Raw genomic sequence first — 18,561 nt, forward strand, 5'->3', positions numbered from 1 at the left:
GATGTCAGTATTTTACAATAAAGACAATGGTATTGTCAGTGAAACAGCTTCAGAGTTTCAACATCATAACCACACAGCTACCCTCTGATGCTTTTTTAAGATAACCTTAAAAGAGGAATACACTACACGGGTTAATGGCTCAAGAGTTAGTGGGCCATTGTCTCTTTAAATACACACACACAACAAAAGAGAACAAATACCAGTAACATCTTCAAGAATGCTTTACAAAATGCTTTGTCGAGGGAAGACTGGTCGTTTCCTCCACACACTTCATTGTTTTACATACGATACACTTTGTTACCAGAGTAGATCTGTTCTTCTTATTTATTTATTTTAATCAGACTATTTGAATCAAAAAAAGGTTTGAAAACATTAATAAAAATAAAACTTACTGCGGCTGGACAACAGGCCTTCTCCTTTGGTTTCGCCGTCGCTTAGCAGAACTGGGCCTTCAGTTAACAAATAAAGAAACACTTAGTTTTCTAATTATAGACATAAATCGACATTATCTGGTTAATACGAGGGGAAAAAATACATACTCAAAAAGTAATAATAGTCTACTTGTTTGTTCTTAAATTAATACATAAAAATAGGTTACTCAAAACTGGTAAAAAGAAAACAACATATCCATTCTTCAAGTAATTCTTAGCAATGTCAATATTTGGTAGCAGTTACTACTAGTAATATAAAATGTAAGTGAAGGTATGTATTATGTTCAGTAAGCAGCAATACTTGAAGTTACCTGCCCAAAAAATGACATTTTAATTATTAGCTGATAAGAAATTCAAGGAATTCAGTGACTTGGTTTAAGCAATCCTGAAATAACAAGCAAATGCAAGTCAATTGGCAGTAATGGAGAGTAATGAAAAGTAAATGATAGTCACTCGTAGTAATAAGCCAGCAAATGTCTGAATTGTTATAAAATAAACACACGACGTCGCTTCTTTTCGGGAGTGCGAACGCCTCTGACGTCACCCGTTGGCGGCAGTCTCCTGTTACCTGGGGGGCGTGGCTTCGGACTCCATCCACATAAAGAAACACATGAAGGGGGTTTGAGCTTTTCTCTCCGCCTGAGGTCTGCGCTGCGAGATTTGTGCGTAGAGACTGCAAACCTATTGAAACCCCGAAACTGGACCAACTATGTGTAGGCACAGAGTCTCCTCTTTATCCGATCGTGATTGTGTGAATACCTGAGCCATGTGCGGTTGCAGAGCTCTTGAGGGGAATCTAATGAGTGAAGGCGAGCAGATCCCATTTTGGCTGAGCTGAAAAGTTCTTGTCACCCGGCTCTCTGGTTATTGATTGATTTGCTCCAGGTATAAGGTTGTTTTCGGCTGGGGTGCCCGCCTGGGTTGCGATTTCCCTCAGCAGGAGAAGACAAGCGGGTTGATGCCGTGAAGATGGAGGAGAGCCCCGGGTCTCAAACAGTCATCACCACCACCAGCAGTAGCAGCTCCTACTCGGATCACTTCTCCACCTCCACCCTGGCATACGACAAGCACTTCCTCAGGACTGTGCCTGGCATCCTCATATTGGCAGAAATCGTGAGTACATCAGCACCACAAAGTCTGATCTGATTTGCAAAGTCTGGCTGGATGCAATAGGGAGCTGTAGACTATCAATCAGCTTGAAGAAAGCGCAAAAAGTCGTGTCATTTGGCACAGGACCAGAGAGCATGTGAAAAAAGTGTGTATGTAATGTGTTCTGTATGAGAAAAGAGCGATGCAGCGAGACTTTTTGTAGTTTTTGATAATAGTTTAATTGCAAACCTTTAGATTATACTAGGGAATCTCATTTTAAACTGCCTAGCAAACTTCACAGGTTTTGTCATTTATAACCCATGAGTGTTTCAAATGCTAATGGTCTTTTTCTTTGCTAACGGGGTGCCCCTCTTTTGCCATTGAATTTGTCCCCGGCATTCAAAAAAGATAAAGGACCATTGTTCACATGTAAACCCCCCTGAAAGGCTTAGTTAGTAACAATGCGCATTTAACATATTTTAAAAGATGTTTGCAGTAGGATACAGCAGCAGACAATTTACACATAATAGATTGTATGTCACATAGGAATACTATTTTGTTTAAAAAAGAATACACATCTAGGCCTACTTGATTTATAACTATATGCACCAAGATCTGCATATTCTGTCTAGTATCCCCATGTGTTTGACAATCGTGTGTGATATAGGTGTGTGGTGTTTATCTATAAAAAGAAGAAGAATGGGAAAGTAAACCAGTAAACATCCATATTAAGATATACATGTATTCTTGTATTCCCACAAACCCAGTTATTTAATTTTTGTATTGATTTTGCTTGAACTTATGTGTTGTTAAAGTCGTGTTCTGGTTGGGAGAACTTTCTGTAACTCCCATGAGTTAAATTAATGATTGTCCAAGGGTGATCTACACCAGTGATATATTACCCCTAAGAAGGAAGTGAGTGTCCTGTTTGCCCCATTAAATGCACCCTTTATCTACTCGTGTTTTCTGCCTGTCTTTCCTTGTTTTTCTTTTTCTCATTTCAGTAGAATTTCTCAAAACACAAGAACATATAATACAAGTTATTAATTTTGAGTTTGTATATGCAATTGAAGCCCTTAAGGGGTGTAACAGATTAGCAAGCAAGCACACAGTTAAACCCATAAAAAAAAAAAGACAGGTAATTATATCAATCTGTCCATTAATGGGACTTTACTCTCCATTTTGAAACATACTGCATTTTCAGACATCACTGTATTTGTTGAATTTTCCCTTTGCCAATGCTGAAGCTTATTTCAGCACCCAAATTATACATTGAGACTTCACAGACCAATCAATGTGTAATATTATGTAAGAAAGGCACTACGGACTTTTAAAGCCCACTTCAATACACTTCTCAGACGCACTTCATCTTCCACAGCTCACTCAGTTTTACTCAGTTTAGCTGTTTAGCTGATTTTTAATCTTAGAATAAATCGGAGCTCATGATGTGATGTGATGCTTAAATGTGATGTGGTCTGGATTGCAATATTCTGAGATTTACATTGGCAAAGGGGGAAACTGATGATGCTGATATACAGGCATACTTCTGTTTTTTTTTTTTTTTTTTGTGGTAGTTGTTCCTCATATCATTTTGATACGGGTGATGTACTTAGACTGTAATTGTTTAGATTTAAATTATCTAATTTAGGATATAATCTGGATATTACCGTCTTAGGACGTGCACAACGTTGGTGGCCTTGACTTTATGTGGGCCAAAACCAAAGTTAAGACTAGTGTTGTGTGTGGTTAGGTTCTTGGCAGTGCTGAAGTAACACGGGACACCTCACTTGATCTTCTAGGTGGACACAACAAAATGCAGACATGACATGCTGGCTACTCAGCCTTTAACATCCAATAGAACTTCTAAATATATGTGTGTGGTTTTTTGTGATCTAGATAAAAAACAGCTTACTGTGACCAGCATACCTTAGTATATATATATCTTCTAATCTTTGTGGAGCTGTGGTATTCCTATATTAAAAGTGATTGGGAACTGCCAGTTGTTTTCTAACTCATTGGCCGCAATCAATTGAAAAAATTCACCAACCCATGAATTGCAAATGACAAGCTTGTACCCAGTTTAATTTATCACCAGAATCCACATTCTGCTGCCAATAAATAAAAACGCAATTTGGTACAGGTTTCTAATTGTGATTCCTGGCTCAGTAAAAGTTTTGATGTGGCCAGGGCCAGTCAGCGTGGAAGTTCAGTAGTCTAGCAGGTCTTGTTTTGTTTTTATAAGTAAGCCTATGTTGTCTAATTCTGATTTCTTGTGGGCTGAAACACAAAAGTGTAGCTATCCGGGACCATAAGATTGTCTCCTTTTCCTGTATTTTTAATTAATTCAGGTTTTGCTGGCCAGTATTCTATACACATCGAAATTCATTCTTTTAAAATAGAATAGAAGGGGAAGTCTGTTATTGAAGAAGTCCACAAGAAGGTCCCTTCCTCTATACTTGCATTGTCTCTCTTCCTTCCATGTATACAGAGGGAGTTTTTATAAAATTGTTTACAAAATAACGACTTATTTGGATATCCAGCTGAGTTGTTGTTGTCCTGGCTTCTGGAAGGGGGGGGTACATAGGCCTTTCTTAGCATGACAAATCCAGAACAGCTTAATCAGCTGTTAGACTGTCTGATCAGTACAATTGGTCATAAGGCAAGCAGGTTATGACTAAGGTAGGCTTGGATTTCTGCCTTCAATTGGTGACTCCAATTCTCAAAAAACCCACCCTCGACCCCCCAATTCCCTCCAGAACTATCACCCTGTCTCCCTTCTCCCCTTCCTCTCGAAATCCCTTGAGCAGGCAGTTCACCGTCCGCTCTCTTCATTTCTATCTCACCACTCGCGTGCTACTCTGCTCTCGCCACTGGCTCCTCCACTGTTGTCTGAGGTGTACACTGCTATAATAAGAGTAAAAAACAAACAAAGGTGAAAACGTTATCTGTTGCATGTTCCTGTAGCAACCACACCCTTGAGAGTATCAATGAATGTGAAACAAAGGAACAGAAATACAGTAAGGGCGGTTCACAACTGATCTGCCTTGTCACAAGTGTGAAGGGGTATTGATTGTTTTAACTAATATTATAGTGTAGTGTATAAGCATGCTGACTAAGTGTACAGGTAATAGATATCAAGAGAACTAAAGTAATGTTATCCTGATTTACATAATCCTGATGTTTCTTCGGCTCCCCACAGGTCCTCGGTCTAATGGTATGGACCCTAATAGCTGGGACAGAATATTTCCGTGTTTCTGCGTTTGGCTTGGTGATGTTCGTGGCGGTGTTTTACTGGGTGCTGACTGTCTTCTTCCTGATCATCTACCTGACGATGGCTTATACCAGGATTACTCATGTGCCATGGGCCACAGTGGTGTGTAGGAGCTCTACTAAGTTTTCGATATCCAGTCACTTTAAAGTAGCATATTTTCAGTTTAAGAGCAAGTGAAAAGTAACCTTCAATAAGGTTCTCACTGGAGGGGTTTACTTACTGTTTATTGTGATTCAATTGTGTCTTCATATGTACCTGAATCAGGGGACTATTTCACTGTCATGTTCAAAATAGGATCAGCAATAGGAAATGGTTTGAATAATAATAATGTTTGTAGACTGTATAGAGTTTATTACAGTAAGTATCTGTAACATACTTACAATTTACCTTCTTACACAAAATGGTTGCAAAAAACCCCTTAAATGATCATTTGAAAACCTGCAAGGTGTAACTGAACTCAAACTGTTGGTTGGTAAATTATTTACCAACTTTGGATCATTGGACCCATAGTGTATACTGTATAGTTGGCACAGTGTTATTCCTAATACAAAACATCACTTGAGGTCACTGTGGTCTGTACTAGTCTAACCCTTTCTTTATTCTGTACAACAACTTAGATTGAAGATGACTACCATTTTAGTCTGGGTCATTCGATTAGTAAACCATATGCTGAAACTGTAATGTAAATTAAAATTGAAATAATGGATATGTTTGTAAAGGTTTTATTTCTTGTCACATTTGCTGTTTTTTTTTAACCACACAGGGTTTGTGCTTCAATAGCAGTGCTTTCCTCCTGTATTTCGTGGCCGCTGTGGTAGATGCAGTGTCAGTGAGACAGGCAGGCCATCGCAAGCATGACTTTAGCAGTTGGGCTGCATCATCGGTAGGTGGTCTTTTAAAAAAAAAAAACTGATCCTGAATCGTCTTGCGAATTTCGAGCAAGTACATTTAGGCAGATGTTTAGGCTTAATTTTTAATAAATCACTCGACTGCATATTGACAAAGTCCTTTAATTAATGTATTGAGTCATTAAAGAATAAATAAATAACAAGGGCTAAACAAATACAATGAGTGTAGGGTATATTTGGGCTAGACTTTCTAGCTGTGGACTTTCTTTGTAAAAACAAATAGCCAGTTTCAGGGATGAAGAACAATAACGAAAATACTCACACAGGTAAATCAAAGCTTGTGTGGTAATATGGAGGAGAACGTATGTGAATTCACTTTTCTTTTCTTCATTTCAGTTCTTCGCCTTCATGGTATCACTGTGCTACGCAGGAAATGCGTATTTTAGTTATAAGTCTTGGAGATCAAGGGATGAAGGAAACTGACAGTCTGGAATAAGATGAAGGAACCTAAGCATCCAAAGACAGCTGAAGGAGAAATTTGGAGTCAGATATTTTCTTCCACCAAGTTGAAGGAAGCCATTTTTAAACAATAACTTGGATTAAGGTGAAAACTTTTCCTGAAGCTGTCTAGACACTACTAACAAGCCTTTTTCATCAACAGATCTTTTGAAGACAGGAGTTGAAACAGTTGCAGATTTTTTTTTTTTTTATGTTTTTGTAACATTGACAAGTGTTGAAAGGTAAAACAAAGACTATGAGACCATTTTTTTCATAAGGAAGTTTTATTTTTAAACTTGAAATCGTATTTATATTGTTTTTGTTTTTATTTTACTAAGAGTATAATGTTTCCTCCCCTTTCAATTTCTTCCTTCTCTTATAATGTGAGCATGGCCATCCTGTAACTGTTCATTACAAATTACAACGAATATGAAAAACAAAATGCTGTATATATTTTAAATGTTCTGAAGTATTTCTGTTTTTATGTTTTGTTCTGTTTTTTACAACAGAAACATAAATGTTCAGGGAAATTCTCAGTTGACGAAAAAAATAATACAACATTAGCCTTAATCACCTACATTTGTAAATGGATTTCTTGAAATACATATTTATTTATTTTGATTGTTCAATGAAGTGATAAATACAAGTACATTTGATAAATCACTGAAGGATATTATACAAAGTTTTATCCTAAAATAGGGATTATATTATTAGTGGAAAAACTGAATAATCTATTGAAGTGGCTGCTCCCTTCTGAAAAATAGAATTACATGAAGAAGGTTTTACTTTTCAAATAGTTTTCCAAGAGCCTTTTTATGTAATATTGATATGTATGGTTATATATCTACACAGTATTATGTAGCAGGGATGTACCATCAGGAAAATGTGAGTTTTATTAACTCACTAGTGTTGCTCTTAAAAAAAAAAAAAAAAAAAAAAAAAAGTAAACACAAGGTGGTGCAGTTTTCCTCAAGTCTTTCAAGAAATTGAGCAAGGATTTTGTTTAAATATTTACTTGTACATTAGTTTCTCAAATGAAAATATAGACTGACATTGTTAAAGAAATGTTGCTTTAGCACCCAACATTATAATAACAGTTTTTCACCTGTTATGTTCCTTAATTAATACCATCTTTGGTTTCATTTAGAAAAGCAATATAATGCCTACGACACATTAAGTGCAACAGAGGATATATGTTTTTGTTCTTACTGCAAACATTTAATAAACCTCCATGTTTGCTGCCACAGCTGTATGTTGTTTTATTACATATTTTTCACCCTTTTTCACTCATCTTACTGTCAATGGTGTTAAGATCAGCGAAGCAACTGGCAAGACAAGCTCCTCAATATCAAATCCTATGGCTGTCTTCTACAGTTTTGTAGCAGTTTGGGGTTCTCCTGGTTCTGATGAGAATACAGCATAGTTTCAGTTCTAGGATGCCTGGTGTGTCAAGACTCGCACAGCCAGTATCTGCAGCAAACGGCAGACTTTCCAAACTCTGAATTTCTTTGAGGGCTTGGGCCCCCATGTAAGCTCCCAGCTAGGCCATCCCACCCCCCCACCCAGCGCCGCACCAACCAACCCTACACAGGCATCATTCGATAGCTCTGCATGTGTGCTTCGGACCGGAGAGCCTCGATCAGATCAACATCCACATTTTTGATGCGTTTAATGGAACACTGGAACATTGAGTCAAACCGATAAAGCCTTGACCCTAAAGTGACCTGTTGTTGTAGATGAATATGATTTTTTTGTGTCTTCCCTGTATCTGTAGTTAATGCATCTGTAAAATAACCTCATACCTTCACACTTCCACCTCCATATTAGTCCCTATATCAAATTCTGGCCAATCTCATTCGGTTTAAAATACAACTGTGCCCAAAACACCCTTATCTGGTTCTGTCTTAACCAACTTTCATGGTTCAATGTAGCTGCATCTCTACATCTCTTTTTCCTTTGCATTCATTAGACAGGACGTGAACTTGTGATCAGCCACAAGTTTAGAGCTGTGAACAGCCCATTGCTTTTCTTTTGCGGACATACCCTTTTGCTTGCATGTACACTATTGCTTCTATGCCTGCTGATTATGATCTCCCATCCATGCGAACTGAATGAACTCGAAATGGGTGAAAAAATAAGACAGGCCTGAATTTACAGTAGTAAGTGCCAATTAAAAATGATTGGAAAAATGCACTAGTATGAAATTGTAATTGTTAACAAGATAGGTTTGTTGTAGAAGAACCTCTGCACCATCTCACGTTCTTTTCAGGTTAATATATTTACATATCAAACAATACTATATGCTGATTTGGCCCCTTTTTTCTATATATGCCTATGTGATGCCATCATTTGATTGCCAGTATAAACCACTAATCTGAATTTCACAAGATTTTGTGTGTTTGATACAGTTTTATATGTACAATCTGTATTCAAAGCAAACAGTTAAAGATATTGTAAAATTGCAAAATACTATGGTGATTGACTAATCATTCTCATGCTGATGAAATCATCTCTTCTCCCTTTTCCTTTTTTGGTGCTGAGGGTGGGCTGTGTGCTCTGTGCTGCTGGGTGTAAAATGTTTCAGACTACTGCTAACCCCTCTCCCCCTCTCTGCTCCTCCCATTTGCATTCCTTCCTGTTTAAAGAGAAAAGATTCTTGATTAGAAAAACATACCACTAATCCTGCCCAGAGTGCATGAACTTCCCCCAGGTCTCTGTTAATAGTATGACCAATTTCAACATAACATATAAGTTAAAAGACTTGTGACGGGTGTTAGTTTTACCCACTTAAAAATGTGTTTACAATTGCTTTAAAAAAGGCCTTTTGTAAAGTAAAAAAAGGAGAGAATCAGACCTAAATCTGAAATACAATAAAAATATAATACACGCTGACTATTTTTCCAGGATGTAGCACAGTTGTTATCAAACATTTGGAGAGTTTGCATATAAAAACTCTGTGTGGGTCAAACAATATATTACGGGACTACTAAAGTGCATACAGTATAAACTAGGTTGTTGAGATTAAAATAAATGTACACTAAAACGTGTAATACACTTTTAGGGACGTTTTCCTTTACAGAAGAGAGGAAATGTATTAAAATCTAATATATAGGTTCTATTTTCAACTGTATTTAATGGCAGTACTTATTTTATTCTATTTTGATGTTGTTTTTTTCTAAAACAACATTTCCCTGAATGGCAATGCAGAACTATAGGGGATTTGAAATGACAAATGTGAGCATTCCTATGAAGCAGAAGAGAGATGTCATCAATTTAAATTACTGCTTCTTGAACACCTGTTCATAGTTTTAGGGAAGTATAGTTACACAGTGACTGGACACTTCAGTACCATAAGTTATTTATATACCCTAACACTAAAGTTAATTTATAATATACATTTGAGGTAGATTTCTCAATTCAGATTTAAGTCCAATTGTGTGCAGTGATGAGTGTTTATTTTTAATACACATAAAACCCGAGATCAGGTATATTAAGTGCAATATTATACTATTATTATTGGTCATTTCAAACTTTTGTTTAATTAAATGAGGGAAGTTTCATTGGAGCACAAATAACCTGACAAAGATGCATTGCATTTTTTCAGATCTATGACAGATCTTCAAGGTTCAACAAAGCACACAATTTACCTGTATGCCAAAGTTTTTAAAATTAATGATTCGTAATATTATAATTTAAATATAGTAGCAGCAATAAAGAGACTTGGGGCCGGATTAAATCAAAACTTTGACCCACCCGCTAATAGAAAACTACAAACCTGTACATCATAGCGGTTACATTTATGATTTGAAGAAAGTGGCATCTTACTAAAAATGAAGCTGCAACTGAGAACAGTTGTAGTTTTTTATTACTGGGAGGGTCAAAGTTTTGATTTAATCCGGCCCTTGATCGAGACTCTATTCTTCAGTGAAGGGTGTGCCAGAGCAGGGAAATTGGGTTGTCCAGTCTGGGACCATCTCCAAAGCTTGGAGTCCCAGACTTTCTTTCACACTGTAGTTCAAAATGAGGGCTCCGGGCACGTCTCATTATTGTGCCAAACAAACCACTCCAGTGGCAAACAGATTGCTCTAAGTGCTTCAGAAAAAATGGGTGATGAAACATGCTGGATGCTTTAGCACTGGATTTCTTTCTTTCCAGAAACATGTTGTCACCATGAAACAACTGGCAAATTCCATACAAGACCTTTTGGTTATCACTTTATTCTGGTTTAAAAAACAACAGCTGTTTAATTAGACATGGGATTGTTTCCACTGTGTGATCAGTTCAGCTGTAGAAGGACAACTCTTAAATCTGCTTCCTAAAGGCAGGTGTGAAACAATATTACATTTGTGAGAAAGCCCTTGCCTTAATAACGTTTATAACGTTTAGTGCTACTTTGCTGGTTCAAAAAGTGTCACTTCCTACTCGTGTGTCAAATGATCTCACGCATCCTCTGTACAACTACCCAGTCTGAGATCATGAACCAAACTCTTTTTTTTTAAATGTTGTTGTCCAATAGACTATTGCATGAATAACTTTGTGCAACTCCACGGAAGCAAGAGCCTGCTCATTTTATTGTGCGCTTCTAAAAAGTAAAAATATTAAAAACAATTTAATAAAAAAAAAAAGGCAAAAATAAACATGTCGAAATACTTCAGGCACCCACGTTTCAGCAGACTGCTTCCTGAGCCCTGCGCGATTACAGACGGTAAACTAATTGGCGGAGCAGCGCAGACCTGCGCAGAACTGCGGACATCTGCGCAACACGAACGCAACCAACTTCGTCCTGAAGGCCACCAATCACAGAAGTCCCGCCTCTAGACTAGTGTAAGAAAAGCCATTGGCCTACATTGTCGTCAGTCACAAGTGAGTAACACCACGCCCTGTTGTCGTGCTTCGTAGAATAACAGTTGCCGCAGTTTGTTAGAGAACTCAGGACTATTTTTCTGTCCCGTTAGAAACAGTTTGCAGTCCATTTTAGGCCGTTTTCTGGGAAACACAATGTCTCATACAATAATAACCACGTCGACGACCACCAGCAGCTCGGACAGCGGCTTCGTCAGCGCGGGCTACGCCAGGTCTGTGCAGGGGATGCTGAAGATCGCGCAAGTGGTGAGAGCAGATTAATGCACAGTGTCAGTCTGTGAACACAAGTGGTGCATTTGTGTTGCACAGCGCGCACATTTCCTTTAAATATGAATGGCACATTGATTAATAATATTCTTATTTTTGCTGTTGTTATGTGAAAAGCAACTTTATAACTGAAACATTCACGCATTGGTGTGATTTTGTATTGACGGGCCCGCGTCAGGGCTGTCACCTCACTTCTCAGAGCAGCCTAAACGTTACTCTTACAGTAACAATATAGCAGTTTTAGTATTATAATAATGATAATAACACATGTATTTATTTATTTATTATTTTAGTTGTAAACTCATTTTTTTTTCAATGTTAATTATGATCAGCAGCCTGCCAACATCCCACACTGAAGTCTTTTTTTTATTGTGCCTAATTTCCTTTAACAACAATTACATCCTGAAAGCATTAGGCCTCCTAATATGCTCCAAGTTGTAAAGATAAAATGAAATGTAGAAACCTTGTCTAATATCTCCTAAGATACTGTTTTATTGTTTGAAGTATTTTACATTTTACTAATAAAAACATTAAAAATTTTAATTCTTGTGATTAAATTTGTTTTAAATCAATTACTAAAATCACTTAAAAAAATTTAAAATCTCAAAGTGATTAAATTCAAAATAACTGAGCATGTGCATAAAAGAAAAACAAATGTGCTAAAAGCAAACCTGCTAACCAACAAAAAATGTCAAATACATTGAAAATAACTGAAAATGAATCGGACAAATCAAAAAAATAAAATAAAACAAGAAAAATAAAAAACAAACCAAAACAGTCCAATTAATTTAAAATTAAAACCAAACGGCCAATGCATTTGACAAATAAATATAACAAAAACAACCCAAAAAAACAATCAAACTAGTGTTTTTAAAAACAACTAAATCTTTAAAAACAATTAAAATTCATTTTTAAAATTCATAATATCTCCTAAGATGAGACACCACCAGTTTGGGAAAGCTGGGATGGAGGAAAACGCCCAGTCAAACCTAAGATGGGCCAGTGCAAAAAGCACAGTGTCACTCATGCAAGTGACTGGTTGTTCGTGGTCTGAGAGTAAGTGTGTATTGAATCACACACAGACCTATACACATGAGCAGTTATGGTAAGGGGCTCATGAGAACAAATCAGAAGATCATTTATTAATGTTGATTGCAGGGGCGTAGATTTTGTTTCAGGACTGGGGGTGGGTTGGGGGCACTCTCAGTTACTGGGGGGGTGTCCCCTATGCCCATGGAACCGGCCATACAATGTTGGGGGGACAGTTTAAGGTCCTCCCCACCCCCCCAATCCTACGCTTCTGGTTGATTGCAGATATTCAAATTGAATAAATGTGCACAGCTGAATTAATTAGGTGATGTTTCCTGAAGGTATCAAAGTTGCGGATGCTGTATAGTGCATTAGTAGATAAACAGACTGAGTTTTCTGTTGACAGGCGGATTGCATTCACACATGTTTTTAAATGAGCATAACAGGAAACACAAGGTATTACAAGTTTCCTTTTCTTTCAGCTAGTTAGATAAAGAAATAAATAACAGAATGCTTTAAAACATTTGTGATTTCTACAGTTTTACTAACTTTGTACCTAAAAACCATCATCTAAAGCAGTGGTTCCCAACCCTGGTCCAGGACCAACTATTCAATCTCAATTACTTAATTGAACTAATAATGTCCTGAATCAGAACCTTGTAATTATTTCAAACAGTAGGGGTTCTAAGTTAAGTATAGAACTTTATAAAGAACATATTAAAAAACTACTTATTACACAATTGAAAAATTCAAATCTAAGCAGATTATTACTTAAATGTAATGTTCAATTCAGTAATTGAGAGCTCAGTTGGACCGAAAACCAACAGGGTGGGTTTTTTTTTTTTGCTTTTTAAAAACAAATTATTATTACAATTATTACAAGGCACACCTGCTCAAACTATTTTGTAGCATGAAAATCATTGCTTAATTCTGTCAGGAACTGATGTCATTTGAATAAATGAGAGGTTTACTCTAATGTATTAATTAATTTATTCATTATATTATTTTTGTCATATGTGAATTTTCACAAGTTCTGTGGTCACTCCTGCTTATAGGGCTGTCCCGAAGGGTCAATTTTTACCTTTGAAGGTTCGAAACTTCAGTGGTGCTAATTTGCATAATTTATTGATGAGGTCACATTAGCTACTAGTGTATAGATTTGAATTAAACAATTTTAAACCCCTTGATGAATATACCCCAGTGTTCAGTAACATTAAAAAATACAACTGTACTGAAAGTAGTATATACTGTGCAAAAATTACATTCAGACAAGTTTGTTTTCTAAATTGTAGTACATTGATATAAAAACTACCACCAATACTGAATCAGTTACAACATCTCATTATTTTTACATGTGTACATATTTATACAGCTGGGCATTTACTGAAGCAATCTAGGTAACGCACCTTGCTCAAGGGTACAACAGCAGTGCCACCCACCTGGGATTGAACCCACAACCCTCCACTCCAGAGTCTAGAGTCCAGAGTCCTAACCACTACCCCACTCTGTTGCCCACTGTACCAGAATAGCATTGCACATGTATTCCAACCAATGCAAGTACTTTTTACTGAGGAAACTATTCTGAGAAGGAATGTGTGAGTCATATCCTCAACATATCCCAGACAATATATACATATAAACTTGCAACTGTATAATACAAATACGTTCACATTAAGTCCAGTGAAGAAGAATAGAGGCTGTATCAAACTGAGGATACTTTATAGTATTCAGATGTCTTTGGCCTGTCCTGAAAACCGGAATGTTTTAGTCTCTTGAATAAGCAGAATATGGGGACACAGTATCGACAAAAGCTAGGAGAGTAACGAGTATAATTGCAGGAAGCTGTAATCTTACATCTGATGGTAACATTCAGTGAGAAATGAGGAAGCAGATGACGACTGCAAAACTTGACTTGGGAGTCCTTCATACAAGCGCTGCATGTATCCCAGCACACAACACCAGGACCCAGGTTGACATCTGGGGTCTCTGTCAGGCAAACAGTTGGGTGGAGAAAGCTACCAAGCAGCAGGCTTCTACTGCAAAAATAAGCATACAACCTCAAGTAAATTAATTAAGACTTGAGCATTTTTTTTTACTTTATAGCTTTAAAACTGTTCTGTTTCTCTTTATGTGTGCATGAACACTTAGATCCAGTTTTGTGTAATAAACAGACGTTCTGTTTGTGACTCTTCAGGTGGTGTTGCTGATTGCTTTCCTGTGCGTTCACATCTCAAAGCCGACAACTCTCACAGAATACAGCTATTTTGAGGTGGTCACTGTTTGGTTTCTTGTAGTCTTCCTAATTTTCTTCATCATGCACATATTCCGGCTCCAGCCCAAAATGCCTTGTATTAACTGGACTCTTACAGTAAGTAACTTCAGTTATTTCTCTCTCTGCATGTCTTAATCAATGCTAAGATTCACTTCACAGGTTCCTAGCAGTTTTAATTCTGTTTATTTACTATTGTGAAATGTAAGGGAATATGCACTAGCATATGAAATAAGAAGAAAAGCACAACCGTGTTCTTGTATTAAAATACATGTTGAACTGGTCGTAATATCTAAAGGCATCCCTTGTGCTGAAGCATTGTCTGTTTTGTGCTGTTTGCAGGAGTTTGTGCATTACGTCATTGGAACTATTTTAATCCTCATCGCCTCTATTGTAGTCATCGTGAAGAGCTATGGGATATCTGGGCTGGTAGCTGGAGCAGTAAGTGGTCTTATGCTTACCTCATTTTAGTCTTTATTCTGTATGTACTCAAGGGAAGCCAGACTTCCAAATTAAAGCTGCTGTATTCAAAACATTTTGTGAAACTGTGTATGTTTCCAAATTGTTGACTGTGCTTCTGTCAGGAGTATCTGCCACATGCATCTTTCACATGCTGAAGCACAATGACAACACGCTTATTGGAAACAGAAATAATGTTTGCCTTTTGAATGGGCAGTGAATCGAAAAACATTCAGAATTATTGGTCCATGGGTTGTACAGACCACATTACTGACCTTTCACTGGTAAACCAAGGAAATGTTATACTACACTGCTTACATTTTTTTAGGGATCTCGTCCTAGACCTGGATCAGGGCATCAATGAGCTCCTGGACAGTCTGTGGCATTACTTGGTGTCGTCAGATGCACCGATACATAATGTCCCCAAGGTTTTCAATTGGATTCAGGTCTGGGGAACGTGAGGGCCAGTCAATGGCATCAATGCCTTCGTCATCCAGGAACTGCCTACACACTCTGTCCACATGAGGCCGGGCATTGTCCTGCACCAGGAGGAACCCAGGGCCCACTGCACCAGCGTAAGGTCTGATGATGGGTCTGAATCTAACCTAACAGCAGTCAGGGTACCGTTGGCTAGCACGTGGAGGTCTGTGTAACCCTCCAAGGATATGCCTCCCCAGACCATCACTGACCCACCGCCAAACCAGACATACTGGATGATGTTGCAGGCAGCATAACGATCACCACGGCGTCTCCAGACTCTTTCACGTCTGTCACGTGCTCAGTGTGAACCTGCTCTCATCTGTGAAGAGAACGAGGCACCAATGGCAGACCTGCCAATTCTGGTGTTCTCTGGCGAATGCCAATCGATCTCCATGGTGCTGGGCTGTGAGCACAGGTCCCACTATAGGATGTCGGGCCCTCATGCCACCCTCATGGAGTCTGTTTCTTACAGTTTGGTCAGAAACATGCACACCACTAGCCCACGAGGCATTTTGTAGGGCTCTGGCAGTGCTCCTCCTGTTCTTCCTCACACAAAGGAGCAGATACCAGTCCTGCTACTGGGTTGATGCCCTTCTACGGCCCTGGCCCCATCTCTTGGTATCTCCTCCATGCTCTTGAGAGTGTACTGGGAGACACAGCAAACCTTCTTGTGATGGCACCTATGGATGTGCCATCCTGGAGGAGCTGGACTACCTGTGCAATCTGAATGGGCTGCAGGTACCACCTCATGCTACCAGTAGTGACAAGGACATGAGCAAAACACAAAACCAGAGAAGAATCAGTCAGGAAGGATAAGGAGAGAGCAATTGTCTGTGGCAACCACCTGTAAAACCATTCCCTTTTTGGTGGTTGTCCTGCTGTTTCCTCTCCAGTGCACCTGTTGTCACTTTCATTTGCACCAAAACAGGTGACATTGATTCACAATCGCTTAGGTCTCCTAACTGGACAGATTGACATCCCTGAAGTTTAATTGACTTGGTGTTATACTGTGATGATTACGTGTTCCCTTAATTTTTTTGAGCAGTGTATAAGTGTATATACCCTGTAGTGGCCAATATGGGACTGGTACTGATCTGTTTTGGCCATTGTACATACTGAGGAGGGTGGAGAGGGAACCTGAGGACAGAATGATGAAGGATTCTCATTCATTTACAGGTCTTTGGATTTATTGCTACTTTTCTACTTGCTTTAAATATATGGATGTCTTACAAGATCACATGTGGATCCCAGCCTACAGGTAAGTGTGTATGAATGAGGACCAACCCCAGACACTGACTGGGATTTAATCAAAACTATGAACCACCCAAATATAGAACACTACAAAACTGTACTCGGTAGCAGATTTGTGTTTTAAAAGATGTTTTTTTTTTTTAATCACAAGTGTAACGGCTGTAATGACCAGGTTTTTGGTTTGCTATTAGCGGGTGGGTCAAAGTTTCAATCTTATACAGCCCACTATGTAGATTTGTGTAGAAGCCATGCATTGTATCGAGGAGGGGTGTATGATGTTGGGGTTACTGGAAATGTAAATCAAAAAGGCTGCTTTTGAGGGACAGTGAATAACTTGAACACCAGAGTGGTGTTTGGTGTGGAATTAGTTTAATAGCTGGTGGTCTGAGGGTGTGTTGTGTATACTTTTGCGGTCCTTGCATGTTATGAAAAGGTGTATTACTCTAGGTTGTTGTTGCAATCTTATAAAAGCTTGTGTTCAGAAAAATAAAGCTGAAAGCTTTTAATAAGCACTGCAAAAAACTTTTAATAGTTTTAATTTGACCATTTGTTCCCTTTCCTCTTAGGTGCAGCTGTATAAAACAATCTCCAAAGATGGCTTCTCAGCCGATGTGCTGGGCATGTTGCTGTTACATGAATGCAGAGACAGAAGTTGAACCATCTTGTGTGCCTTGAACAAAACAGTATTATATTTAAAACGTGGCTTTTTATATTCAAGTTTGAATTGCATATATATGTGTGTATATATGTTGTTGTTGATGTTGCTAAATATTAGCACCAGAGTTCACATTGAAATATTTAAAAAAAGAACATGTCAATATCTGACAGATTGTATTTACATAGGTCAATTTACTGTGATTTAATTTTAATTAAGAGATAGGGAACATATGTTACAAGATTTATATATGCAAAAAGGCCCTAGAATGTATGAAAACAAGCTTGTTATATACAGGTATAACTAGATACCTGATGATAGAAAAGGTTAGGTTTATCATTGCAAGAACAAAACAACAAAATCTTGTTATAGGCTTAGTTTGAGATACATTTTTAATTAATTATTTATTTAAAAAGTTGTTACTTGACTGATGTTGAAATCCAAAGACACCCCAGCTGCTGACTTTATTTGGTATTTTTTCTAACATGTTGATATCTGTCTCCTCAATTCCACTGCCTCATGAAAATAATAAAACACCTTGAGGTTTCCTGGGTCCTATTCATTTAAGCCTGCTCAAGCAAGATTGCCCTTCTATTTAACACAGGGGCACAACAGACTTTGTTTCCCTGCTTACAGACTCCAAGACTCTTAAGCCCTCTGATACTGAGCTAACTTGTTTGCAAATAACTTTGCATGCATGCAGTATTTTGACAACAATTTAAAAAAAATCAAACCCAGTTGCCTTGAAATGTGCAAAGTCATAGCAAAGTTATTAGAGGCAGATTGTTTGATGGGAAATTGTTGCTGCCAAGTGCTAATGGTAAATTACGTCCTAATTTGATGAGAAACAGAGTAAAATGAAGGCATTTCCTCTTTTCTGTTGTCTGAGAGGCGTTTCCTTGTGCTGAGTGTTTCTCCCCCAAGACCGCTGCCCATGCCTAAAACATGAGTCACTAATTATGAGTTCCCCTCCCAGTTTGTATCGAATGTAAACCTTAATTTCAGTTGTTGTTTTTTTCTTCATTCAAGCATTTCAAAGTAATGAGAGAGAAATGATCTGTGGAAATGGAAAATACATGCTCATAATTTATATATATATATATATATATATATATATATAAAAATCAGTTGACCCACCAACTTACAGTGTT

At 37.9% G+C, this 18,561-nt stretch overlaps 2 protein-coding genes across 2 annotated transcripts; both read left to right on the plus strand.

Annotated features, from left to right (window-relative positions):
* Positions 1-1,021: 1,021 nt before the first annotated feature.
* Positions 1,022-7,381, plus strand: cmtm8b (CKLF-like MARVEL transmembrane domain containing 8b). The gene is made up of 4 exons (XM_066691007.1): positions 1,022-1,544; positions 4,720-4,893; positions 5,555-5,674; positions 6,036-7,381. The coding sequence occupies exons 1-4, from the start codon at positions 1,401-1,403 to the stop codon at positions 6,120-6,122; spliced, it is 525 nt and encodes a 174-aa protein (XP_066547104.1). The 5' UTR covers positions 1,022-1,400; the 3' UTR covers positions 6,123-7,381.
* Positions 7,382-10,999: 3,618 nt separating this feature from the next.
* On the plus strand, positions 11,000-17,957 carry cmtm7 (CKLF-like MARVEL transmembrane domain containing 7). The gene is made up of 5 exons (XM_066691081.1): positions 11,000-11,246; positions 14,491-14,664; positions 14,908-15,006; positions 16,681-16,762; positions 17,322-17,957. Exons 1-5 carry the CDS (start codon positions 11,136-11,138, stop codon positions 17,333-17,335), a joined length of 480 nt encoding a protein of 159 aa, XP_066547178.1. The 5' UTR covers positions 11,000-11,135; the 3' UTR covers positions 17,336-17,957.
* The last annotated feature ends 604 nt before the right edge of the window (positions 17,958-18,561 follow it).

This window comes from Amia ocellicauda, chromosome 18, assembly GCF_036373705.1.
Source record: "Amia ocellicauda isolate fAmiCal2 chromosome 18, fAmiCal2.hap1, whole genome shotgun sequence".
Lineage (NCBI taxonomy): Eukaryota > Metazoa > Chordata > Actinopteri > Amiiformes > Amiidae > Amia > Amia ocellicauda.